General features: G+C 41.6%; 1 protein-coding gene across 3 annotated transcripts in view; it reads left to right on the top strand.

Annotated features, from left to right (window-relative positions):
* The window catches only part of larp1 (La ribonucleoprotein 1, translational regulator), a 124,933-nt gene that overhangs the window by 61,718 nt on the left and 51,119 nt on the right, over positions 1 to 12,096 (top strand). For all 3 annotated transcript variants that reach the window (XR_005943759.1, XM_041193275.1, XM_041193274.1), the window contains 5 exons: positions 5,427 to 5,453; positions 5,846 to 6,017; positions 9,232 to 9,369; positions 9,929 to 10,087; positions 11,541 to 11,706. Coding sequence is in view for 2 of the 3 variants with exons in the window: in XM_041193275.1 (XP_041049209.1) it covers positions 5,427 to 5,453; positions 5,846 to 6,017; positions 9,232 to 9,369; positions 9,929 to 10,087; positions 11,541 to 11,706 (662 nt within the window). In the remaining variant the exon portion in view is untranslated. The remainder of the gene's footprint in view (positions 1 to 5,426; positions 5,454 to 5,845; positions 6,018 to 9,231; positions 9,370 to 9,928; positions 10,088 to 11,540; positions 11,707 to 12,096) is intronic.

Below are 12,096 nucleotides of genomic sequence, written 5' to 3'. Positions count from 1 at the left end.
AGCCCCAGCCTGTTCTATCTTCTCTGAAAGTTATAACCTTCTCAGGTCAGGAATTAGCCGTGTAAATTTTTGTGCCTTCTCAATGTCTCTATATCCTAATATGGAGACCAGAACTGTGCATTATACTATAAGTGGGGTCTAATTTAAGATCTATATTTAAATAAATTTAACATAACTTCTCTGTTTTTCAGTTCTATCAGTTTAGTAATGAACCCGTTCTTGGTTTACTTTTTTAATCACCTAATTAACCTGCAAACCTACTTTGTAGTTTCTCCATTGTACCTCTAGAACCCATGCCCCTCTACCCCATTTAGACTGTTACACAAACATTAAAAGGTCTCCATAGTCTTTATCATAATGTACTGTTTCACAGTTCCTCTACAATTTAATTGTCATCTAAAACACCCATTCTGCAAGTTTATTAATGTCTTCCTGTATTTTGTCATAGTCCTCCTCTGTGTTAACCACACAAGTTGGTGTCGCCTGCAAATGTTGAAATTGAACTTCTGATTCTTGAGTTTAAATTGCTAATGTAAATGATGAACAGGAGTGGGGGTCGGTTAGCTCGAGTGTGATGCAGAATGCCCCACGCTTGATTTGGAATGGTACCCTTCAAACTATATAACCAATTGTCTCTCCAATGGAGAGAGATGCCTATGGTTCTAAGTGGACAGTGGCTAAATACCATTACCAGATTACCTGTGGTCCTGGGTTGGGGGTTCGAGTTGCACTCCAGCATCAAAGCTGACATTGGCTTCGTAGAGCCACCGATCCAGATATTTGTTCTTGCCCTGTGCTGTGATCAGTCCACGGTGTCTGTGCTGATTGTTCACTCCAGCAATTCCAGCCCCATTTTGCTGCTCTCCCTATAGCCCTGTATCAATCCAAATATAACTCTGCTCTCTCCAATAGTCCTATTTCAATCCAGACCCAATTCTGCTCTCTCCCAAAGCCCTGTGTCGATCTCAAACTCACTCCGCTTCATTCTCCCCAGAACTTTATCAATCCCAAACTGATCCCACTAATGTGGAGTGCACACGTTGTGGGGAAATAGGTAATTATGTCTATGCCCTCCTGATCTGTTCCTTATAAGAAGCAATTCCAGTCTTGATGAGGCTGTATGTCTGAAATGTTAACTGATCTGTTATATCACAGATGCTACCTGACTGCTGCATGTTTCCAGCATTTTCTATTTTGGATTTTAAGCATCAATAGTTTTGACTTTTTGTGATCTTGTAGTACTCATTTTTGTCACTGGATGTCATTGTAATTACAGTTCATTAACAGAGCCTCTAATGGTACAGTACTAAGTCGGGAGCTTTCAGTACAGCTCAGTCAGACTTTGGGTTGATGCACATCTCATGGTAATCCATTGGGATATATTTGAAAAGGTTGAGAGAGAGAGGAAATTTGCATCTCTATTTCTCTTTTCATCACCTCAGGCCATCCCAAAGTGCTTTGCAACCAATGAAATTCTTTTGTGGTGTGGGCCACAAACAGTGAACCACAGACCCAGTGAGTTTACTGCCCGTGGTGGCAACATTGTTAGAATACATCATCAAACTGATTGAAAGTTGGTCAGGAAGAATCAACATACTACTTTGGCAGATTATGCCTTACTAATGGAGTAGAATTATTGAGTCAGTGAGGTGGTAGATAGAAAAGAATCAATGGTGGTTATGTATCTGGACTACAAGGGAATTGGGAAAAAGGTCATTTGATGAGCGTTATATGCAGGAAATTCTCCATTAAAGTGGAATCCTGTGGATTTGGAGAAAGCAAGCAGGATTTTGGTGGTGAGGGAAAGAGAATTAAAGACATTATAGGATGGGCAGAGAATGACTGTCTCCCGGAATCATCTCTTCTTCACCAACTAGAGATACACCATTAACACATACGTACACATACTTAAAATACATGGAATCATAGGCTGGCCCTCTGTGTTTGTGCTGGCCCTCTGAAGACGCAGTTCACCTAGTGCCACTGCCCCACCTTCTCCCCTTTACCCTGCAGATTTTTCCATTTCATATAATGATTCAATTCCCTTTTGAAAGCCTCAATTGACCCTACCTCCATCACACTGTCAGGCAGTGCATTCCAGATCCTAGCCACTCGCTCCATGAAAAAGTTTTTCCTCATGTCACCGCTGCTTCTTTTGCCAATTATGTTAAATCTATGCCCTTTGGTTCTGGACCCCCTCTGCCAATGGACCCCCTTATCTACTCTGTCCAGACCCCTCAAGATTTTGAAATACCTCGCCCAAATCTCTTCTCAATCTTCTCTTCAAGGAGGACAGTCCCAACTATTCCAGTCTTTCTATGTAACTGAAGCCCCTCATCCTTGGAACCATTCTCATGAACCTTTTCTGCCTTCACATCATTCTTAAAGTATGGTGTCCAGAATGGGACACAATACTCCAGTTGAGGCCAAACCAGTGTTTTATACAGGTTTAGCATAATTTCCTTGCTTTTATACCCTATGCCTCTATTGATAAAGCCCAGAATGCAGTATGCTTTATTAACCACTTTCTCAACTGTCCTGTCACCTTAAATGATTTACCAACATACACACCCAGGTGCTTCTGCTACTGCACCTCCTTTAGAATTGTACCCTTTGTTTTATATTGTCTGTGTTCTTTCTACCAAATGAATCATTTCACCCTTCTGTGCATTCAGTTTCATCTGCCATTTGTCCACCCCTTTCACCAACCTGCCTGCATCCCTTTGAAGTTCTACATTATCCTCCTCGTGGGCCACAATACTTCCAAGTTTCGTTTCATCTGCAAATTTTGAAATTGTGCCCTGTACACCAAGATCCAGAATTATTACATATCAGGAAGAGCAGGGGTCCTAACACTGCCTGGAGAAATCCACTATAAACCCTTCCTCCAGTACGAAAAACATCGGTTCACTGTTACTCTCTGTTTCCTGTCACCCAGCCAATTTTGTATCCATGTTGTCACTGTCCTTTTTATTCCATGAGATCTAATTTGGCTCGCAAGTCTCTTTTGCAGCACCTTACCAAATGCCTTTTAGAAGCCCATGTACACCGCATCAATTGCATTGCCTTCATCAATCCTCTCTGTTACCTCATGAAAAAAAACTCAAGCAAGATGGTTAAAAATGTTTTTCCTTTAACAAATCCATAGTGTTTTTTCTTAATTAACCCGCATTTGCCCAAGTGATTATTAATTTTGTCCTGAATTATCCATTCTGAAAGCTTCCCCATCACCAAGGTTAAACTGACAAAATTGGGTTCAAACGCTAGTTGTGGCCTGACCAGAACTTTATACAGGTTCAGCATAACTTCCCTGCTTTTGTACTCAGTACCTCTACTTAAGAAGCCCAAGAACCCATATATTTGCTAATTGCTCTCTCAATATGTCCTGCCAACTTTAATAATCTATCCAAATGAACTCCCTGGACCCTCTGGCCCAGCACTTCGTTTTAGCACTGTGCTGTTTAGTCTATATTGCCTCTCCCTATTCCTGCCAAAATACATCACCTCACACATCTCTGTATTAAATTCCATCTGTCACTTGTCTGCTTATTCTTCTAGCCCATCTATACCCTGTTGCAGTCGATTGGTATCATCCTCGCTGTCAACCACACCTCATCGTCAAATGTTGAAATTTTACTTTGTATTCCAATATCCAAGTCATACATATAAAATTAAAAAAGCAGTGGTCCTGACACTGACCCGTGGGGGACACCACTGTCTACAATCTTCCAGTCTGAAAAGCAACCATTTACCACGATTTGCTGTTTTCTGTCCTTAAGCCATTTTTTTTATCCAAGCTGACACACCCCCTGATTCCATGAGCTTCAGTTTTGTTGATCAACCTTTTGCTTTCTTAGAATCCATAAAGACAACATTCACTGCTTTCCTCTCATCAGTCTTCTCCGTCACTTCATCAGAAAATACAATTAGATTAGTCTAGCTCGATTTTTCTTTACAAATCTATGCTGGCTTTCCTTAATTAACTCAAACATCTCCAAGCGTCTGATTTTTCCCCCCTCACCCTGATCATTATTTCTAAAGCTTTACACTCCCCTGTATTAAACTGACTGGCCTGTAGTTACTTGGAATATGCTTACACCCTTTCTAGAATCAGGTTTTCACATTTGCCACACTACAGTGATCTGGCACCTCCTAGGGAAGATTGCAAGATTGTGGTAAAAGATTCTATGGCACTGTTAAAAGAAAAGGAAAAGGAGTTCTTTCCAGTGTTCTGACTAATAGTTACCCCTCAATCAACATCTATAAAATGGATTATCTAGTTATTACCACATTGCTGTTTATGGGAGCTTGCTAGGTGCAAATTGGCTGCTGTGTTTATCATACATCACAACAGTGACTAAATTTCAAATGCAATTCATTGGCTGTAAAACGCTTTGGAATATCCTGAAGTTTGTGAAAGAAGTGATAGAATTGCAAATTCTTTTTAACAAGTAATGCTGTTAACATAGTGTTACTGTCACACCCTGAGTTATACAGAAACTCAATTTCTTGCATTACAATGTAATGTCAATTTAGTTCTTTACAAAGCACTTCATTGTAAAGTGCTTTGGGACATCCGGTGATTGTGAAAGGTGGGATATAAATGCGAGTTTTTATTTTTCTGTTCAGTGAAACTGTCTCTGTAGTATTACCACTATCATAGCTTGTTGCAATGAAGCTCTGAATGTCTCCTTCAAAGAATGAAGTTTGTTCTGCAGCTTTACATTTACACTGAGTGTCTTGTACTTCTTAAAAATTCATCCATGGGATGTGGATGTCACTGGCTAGGCCAGCAATTTTTGTCCTCCCTAAGCGCCCTTAAGAAGGTGGTGATGAGCTTCCTCCTTGAACTGCTGCAGTCTGTGTGATATAGTTACACCAACAGTGTTGTTAGGGAAGGAGTTCCAGGACTTTGACCCAGCGACAGTGAAGGAACAGCAACATATTTCCAAGTCAGGGTGTTGAGTGGCTCGCAAGGGTACGTTCAGGTGATGGTGTTCCCGTGTGTCTGCTGCCCTTGTCCTTCTAGATGGTAGTGGCCGTGGGTTTGGAAGGTGCTGTCTAATGAGCTTTGGTGAGTTCTTGCAGTGCATCTTGCAAATGGTACACACTGTTGCCACTGTGTGTCGGTGGTGGAGGGAGTGAATATTATGGTTGGGGTGTCAATCAAGCGGGCTGCTTTGTATTGGATGCTGTTAAGCTTTTTGAGTATTATTGGAGCTGCACTTATCCAGGCCAGTGGAGCAAGTATCCCATCACACTCCTGACTTGTGCATTTTAGGTGGTGGTCTGGCTTTGGGGAGTCAGGAGATGAGTTATTCGCTGCAGCATCCCTAGCCTCTGACCTGTTCTTGTAGCCACACTCTTGTACTCTGGGTTCAGTTTCATTGTCTGTATTTTAAATGCTCTTTATTCTTTTGTTTCAGACATGGGAGCCGGTCATTTCCTCTGAGGTAAGTAGGAATTGTGCAGTTGTTGGATGAATGTGCCCCTGCTCCAGATGTGCCATGAGTTTGATTCAATTATCCCCATCTATGCAATGTTAGCTGCCCATAACTGATGGAGGAGATGATATTAGCCACCATTTCTGCACCTGATCACTGACCAGGAACTCCTGCTGAAAAGCATGAGTGGGTGTTAGGTGCGTACAGGATTGTCTCAGCTCTGACAACCACCATAAAAGATGGGTGCTTGAGTGAGGAGATTGGTGGAGCCCAAACCTCAGTAGGTGCCATGATCTTCAGGAGGCAGGAAGACTGATTGATAATAGGAGTGAAAGGACACTGGAGGGTAAGGTCATGGAACAGCTGTAAGTATTTGTCACCTTCATACCATTTTGTTCCAGCATCCACAGAACAGTAAGCCACAGCAGAACAAAAAACCTCCCGCGAGGAAGGAACGGCCAGAGAAATGCGACAGCAGTGAGAGCAAAGAGAACCAGAAAGCCAAATCGGATGAATCACCAGAGGAACGGAGCGCCGATGAGGATTCGCAGAAATCTACACAGAAGAGAAAAGGTACTCCACTGATTTAAAACATTATTTGTGTACTTTTTTCCACCCAACAAGGAGAGAAACAGCACTGGATCTAGTTCTGGACAATAGAGTGGGCACATGGAGGAGGTTTCAGTGGGAGAGCATTTTAGGAACAGTGATCGTAATATCATGTTATAGAAAAGCACAAGCAACAATCAAGTGTACAAATACTTATCTGGGGTTGGGCTCACTTCAATGGGTTGAAAAGGGATCTGACCGACTTGGATCAAAGATTGGTAGGCAAAAGGATAAACAATCAATGGGATGCCTTCAAAGAGATGATTCCGGTACAGAATAATAACAAATCATCAGCGAGAATGGTGATTGAAATCTCCACCTACTCAAAGTGCAAATTAAAAAGTTCAGAGAACATCTTAAAATTGTGTACAATAGCTCAAACATTGTCATTTTAAGCCCAGCTTCTAATCTGGAAATCCACGCCATTCCTGCGGGGGGAACAAGTAGTGCATCCCAAACTAGAGCTCCCTCTATGATAGATGATATAGAGATTAAAATGTGACAGAAAGAGGAGGCTTATGAAAAATCTAAGTAGAGTTTCATAATATAATAGAGCACCAAGTTAAATACAAAAAGTACAGAGAAGACCTAAAAGTGAGAATGGGCTGCAAAGAGAGAGTATGAGAATAAATTAGCAGCTATCATAAAAGAAAACCCAAAGTTCTTTTATAAACATATGTACGGTAAAAGTTTAGTCCAAGGAAGGGTGGGGCTGATTAGGACCCAAAGATGAGTACTTTGCATTTGTCTTCACTCTTCAGAGAACACTGCTCACATAGTGGTGAAAGAGGAAGTAATAACAATATTGGACAGGATAAAAATAGATAAAGAGGTACTTAAAGGTTGACAGGGCTCAGTGTAGAAGAGTCACTTGGTCCAGATGGTGTGCATCCAAGGCTACTGAGCAAGGTAAGGGTGAAAATTGTGGAGGCTCTGGTCACAATCCTCCTTGAGTATGGAGATCGTGCCAGAGGGCTGGCGAATTGCAAAATGCTTACACGACTGCTTTTTAAAAAGGGAGGGGGATAAATCCAGTAACAAAGGCTCATCAGCTTCAGATCAGTAGGGAAATTTTTAGAGATAATCCAGAGTAAATTTAATTGACATTTGGAAAAATATGGACTAATTACTGAATGTTAACAATGATTTGTTAATGACAAATTGTGTTCGTCTAACTTGATTGAGTTTTTTGATGAAGTAACAGGGCTGATGAGGGATATATGGTTAATGTTGTGCATATTGACATTCAAAAGGTTTTTGACAAAGTGCTACATAATATTAGCGACGGGCAATAAATGCCAGCCTAGCCAGCGATGCCCACACCATGTAAATGAGTAAATAAAAAGAGAATGGTTTACAAAATTAGCCCATAGGATTAAAAGCTCACTGGCAACGTGGATGCAAAATTGGCTAAAGAACAGGAAGTAGACGGTAAAAACAAAAAAACTGCGGATGCTGGACGCTGCCAGACCTGCTGAGTTTTTCCAGGAAGTAGACGGTGTTGAACGACTATTTTTCAGACTCGTGAGAAGATGGGTGTATGATAGTACCTTAGTGGTTTAGTTGGGGGCCACTGCTTCATTTGGTTTGTATTAATGACCTGGACTATGGTTTGAGGGGCATATTTTCAAAGTTTGCAGATGACATGAAACTTAGAATTGCAGTTAACAATGAGGAATATAGAAAAATAATTCAGGAAGATATAGACTGGTGAATTGGATCAATGTATGGCAGATGAAATTTAATGCAAATAAGTGTGAAGTGAGGAGCGGCAATATAAACTAAATTGTATAATTTTAAAGATGCAGGAACAGAGACATCTGGGGATCTACGTATATAAATCTTCGGAAGTGGGAGGACAAGTTGAAAAGGCTGTTTAAAAAAAATGGCATCTTTTATTTTATTAACGGAAACTTAGATTGCAAAAGGAAGTTATGTTATAACTTTATAAAGCAATGGCTAAGCCTCAGCTGGAGTATTGTGTTCAGAGGAGGCAGAAGAGATTCATTAGAATGGTATTAGAGATAAGGACCTTCAGTTATGTGGGGAGACCGAAGAAGCAGTAGTTGTTCTCCTTAGAGCAGTGAAATTAAGAGTAGAGTTTCCTAGAGGCATTCAAATTCATGAAGGTTTTTCCAGACTAAATAAGAAGAAACTTTCCCTTTGCAGAAGGACCAGAGGACATAGATTCTAGGAGATTCACAAAAAAACCAAAGGAGCTTTTTTAATACAGCAAGTTATGATCTAGAATTCACTACCTGAAAGAATGATGGAAGTAGATTCAGTGATCATTTTTACAAGGGAATTGGACAAATATTTGAAAGGAAAAAAAAATTGCAGGGTTATAGGGAAAGAGCAGGGGAGTGAGACTAATTGGACAGCTCTTCCAAAGAGCAGGTACAGCCATAATGAACAGAACGTTCTTCCTCTATACTGTATTGTTTTAAGATTCAAAAACGAGAGGAGAAAGACTGATATGATGCTGAGGCTCAGACCATTATGCAGAATGTGGCAGAATGTTTCAGTGCCCCTTGTATACTCCCTCACACCCTGTGCCAATGGGGCTATATTTCTGTAGAGCTTTGAGTTCAATTAACTTTTTATGTTGGGTTGTGTGGAACTGTGCAGGTCTCCTTTGTTGGTCTCAATGCTCTGCGCACACTTGGCGAAATGAGTTTTGCTGTTCCCACTGATCTATTGATCCTGATACTGCACCAAGCCATAGACCATAAAATAAGTTAATTGAAAACTGATGAGACATGTCTTGTTTAGTCTGACTGCATCAGTAGCAAGCAATTTTCTTTGAACTACTTAGTGGAATCTGAACAGAATAAAAGGCCAATCAGCCTATCGTGCCTGTACCAGCTCTTTGAAAGAGCTATCTAATTAGTGCCTCTCCTCCTCATTTTCCATTAGTCCTGCAGATTTTCTTTTTCAAGCATTTACCCAATTCCCTTTTGAAAGTTACAACTGAATCTACTTTCACCACCCATGCAGACAGCACATTCCAGATCATAACAATCGGCTGTCATTCAAAAAAAAACTCATCTTCCCCCAGATTTTTTTCTTTGCCAGGTTTAAACTATTTCTTGAATTGTTTAGGGCCATGACATGCTGTGGGACTGCCTGCCCAATAGCTTGAGGAAGATCTGTTAATGCTTTCCCACTTTGTGTTCAGGTTACAAGCAAAAGTGGGTCCCACTACAATTGGACGTAAAATCGGAGGGTACACAGGACAAGCCAGCATCTCGCAGCAACTCGCGCCCCCAGACGGAGCCTCTGCGACCACCGGTCAATAACAGGAATGACTCAAAAGGTTTGTCCCACTTGATTGGTTACTGATGGCAGCACCTCAGCAGAGCCTTAGATCCCTTTCCTGTTTATGTAATTATTTTTGAAAGTTGCAAATCATGCTTTTGAGCCAGGCTGGTAGTTCGTGGGGTGCAGGGGGTGGTTTGCAATGGGATGTTAATTTTTAGGTGCTGGAGGATATGGCGAATTTTGGCGTCAGTAGTTCTAAGGGGTGTGAATTGCAGCAGAATTTAGTACATTGCAGTCTAATCCAGAAGGAAGTGCTCAAGATTCATCCACCAATACTGAGGGCACTCCACCTCACCTGGCAGTACTGCAGACACACCTTCTCTGCTGATAATCTAGATACCCTAACAGTTCTACAGGAAGATCAGCCTTTGGCTGAAAAGTGCTGGGAAGGATAGACTGGTTATTGATTTATGACAGCTGCTAGATGTCCAAGAGATTCAAGGGCACTCTGGACTATGGTTGGTCTTAAGATGGTATTGAGAGATGTTTGACTGATGTTGGATATTTGGTATGTAACTGACTTATCACTTATCTCCCGGTTTCTGTTTTTTCAGGCTACCATCGTGATGAAAAGCATGACTCCCGGGATTGGAGGGAAGACCGCGATGAGATTTCCAGTGTCAAAAGCGAGGGTGGAACAATCCGAGGGGGCTTCAGGGGGCGAGGACGTGGACGAGGCCGGGGGAGGGGTCGTGGCAGAGGTGCTTCTCGCTGTACGTGATGTTCTAACACTGGCCATTATGCTGCAAGCTTTCTGAACTAGCGCAGTGTCCCTGTCGGTTGAAATTTAGTTGCACTTCCTGATCCTTGTATACCCAGGAGCACAGTATTCGTCTTCCTTCCCAACCATCTTAGTACTCACACCCTGGTGCTGGTATCTATTGGCTATTGTTAGTGCTGCTGTGTGAAGTTTGAAGTAAGGTGGGTTTAATAGGTGGTAACTGATACCGTGAGTCCAGTACCTTTCCAGTAAAGTTATCATACAGACTTCACAACTGTTGAGAGAGATGTTTGGGTCAGAGTTGCAGACTGCAGAATGGATGGTGAATGATGGTTCTTAACACAGAGAGTTCACGCTGGAGAAGATTAGCACCAAGTTTGTTTTCACATCAAGTAAGAATGCTGATAAATTTCTGGGAGACCCTTTGGTCTCGTTTTACTTTGTCGATTCTGTTGTAGAGTACTCCAGTTAAGATATAGGCTCTTGGCTCCTGGGTGATAGGATTTTGAAGAGCAGACCCTTTGACTTTGTGTCATTTTGCAGATTTTGTTGGCTGAACCAGGAACGTTGACCGAGTCACCAAGCGGACCCCTTCTCCTCAAAATATGTCACATGATCTTTTAATATTCAGCTGAACTAAAAATAAAACAACAAAACAATGGCCTTAGTTTAATATCTGAAGGGCACACCTGTGACAATGCAGCACTCCCTTACTATTGTACTGATGTGCCAGCCTGGATTGGAGCTGGCATCTTTGATTTTCTGACTAAGAGGCTTGTGCCATCACAGAACCAGGCTGACTTTCCAGCATTACAAGCACTGCTAATTTTCCCTATTCTCTATCCAAGGAGTATTAATGCCAAATAGCATAGCACATAGTTCATCTGTCTCAGCTGAGATCAGCTAAGAACACAGGAAAAAGATTGTACCTGGGGGGGGGGCCTCATGATCTGCACCACTCTGTTAGATTGCACAGTGCATTTCCCAGCAGTCAACTTTAGATACAAGTTTGGTAAACGCTGGACCTGCTAGAGAGTGATAACTGATCTAAAATAAGTGATAAACTTAGCCATTCTAGAATTAATGCCTCAGGTGGTTTGAATAGGGACGCAGAACAGATTAATACAGTGTGATCTGGATGATCTTGGGTAGAAGGTTCAAGATTGAGCAGAGTGCCAAATAACACATCCTTGTGAAATGAGCACACCTTGCCTTTGATAAAATGGACTGGATAGTTTATTCATTCTCTGATCTGATATCAATGCTATCTGACCACCTCATTCACTTTGTCCTCGAGTATGATGGACAAAGCATGGTAGCTATAAATTAATGTAGTGTCTTCCTGAATCTCAAATCTCCCAGCTGCTTCATGTACACTGAAAGGCAGTGACCTGCGATAGAGTTTTAACTGAATGTCTAACCTGTGCTGCTTTTGCTTGTTGTAGCTCACTTTGACTATCATTACACCTACAACACAAACACCGACAGTAATGATGGATTGTACAGGCCGAAATTTGGTAGTGATATCATCTATTACTATGACAATCAGAGCAGTGCGGAGCTGTACACAATGGACAAAAAGCTGCTCAAAGACTACATCAAGAAACAGATGTAAGTATCATGGTTTTCTGTTTGTTAGGCCTGTTCCAACGTCTTTTTCACCCCACTGGATGACATGGAAGAAAAGAGATTTAGAATTTGTATTAAATGTTCGGTTGCGCATGTACACTCTCTCACACAACATCACTGGCAATGCTTTTATTTATTGCTCATCCCTGAGAACATGGTGGTGAGCTACCTTTTTGAATCACAGGTAGTGGATTTGATACAAACTGTCATGCTGGGCAACTTCAGAGGACAGTTGAGAGTCAACCAGATTGGTGTGGTACTGGAGTTGCTTAAAGATCTGATCGGGTAAGGGTGACAGGCTTCCTTCCCCAAAAACATTAGCAAACCAGTGGGTTTTTACAACAATCTGACAGCTTCGTGGTCACTTTTACT

The sequence above is a fragment of the Carcharodon carcharias genome, chromosome 8 (assembly GCF_017639515.1).
Source record: "Carcharodon carcharias isolate sCarCar2 chromosome 8, sCarCar2.pri, whole genome shotgun sequence".
NCBI lineage: Eukaryota > Metazoa > Chordata > Chondrichthyes > Lamniformes > Lamnidae > Carcharodon > Carcharodon carcharias.
The sequence above is the reverse complement of the archived record's forward strand: the minus strand, read 5'-3'. Positions and strand labels throughout refer to the sequence as shown.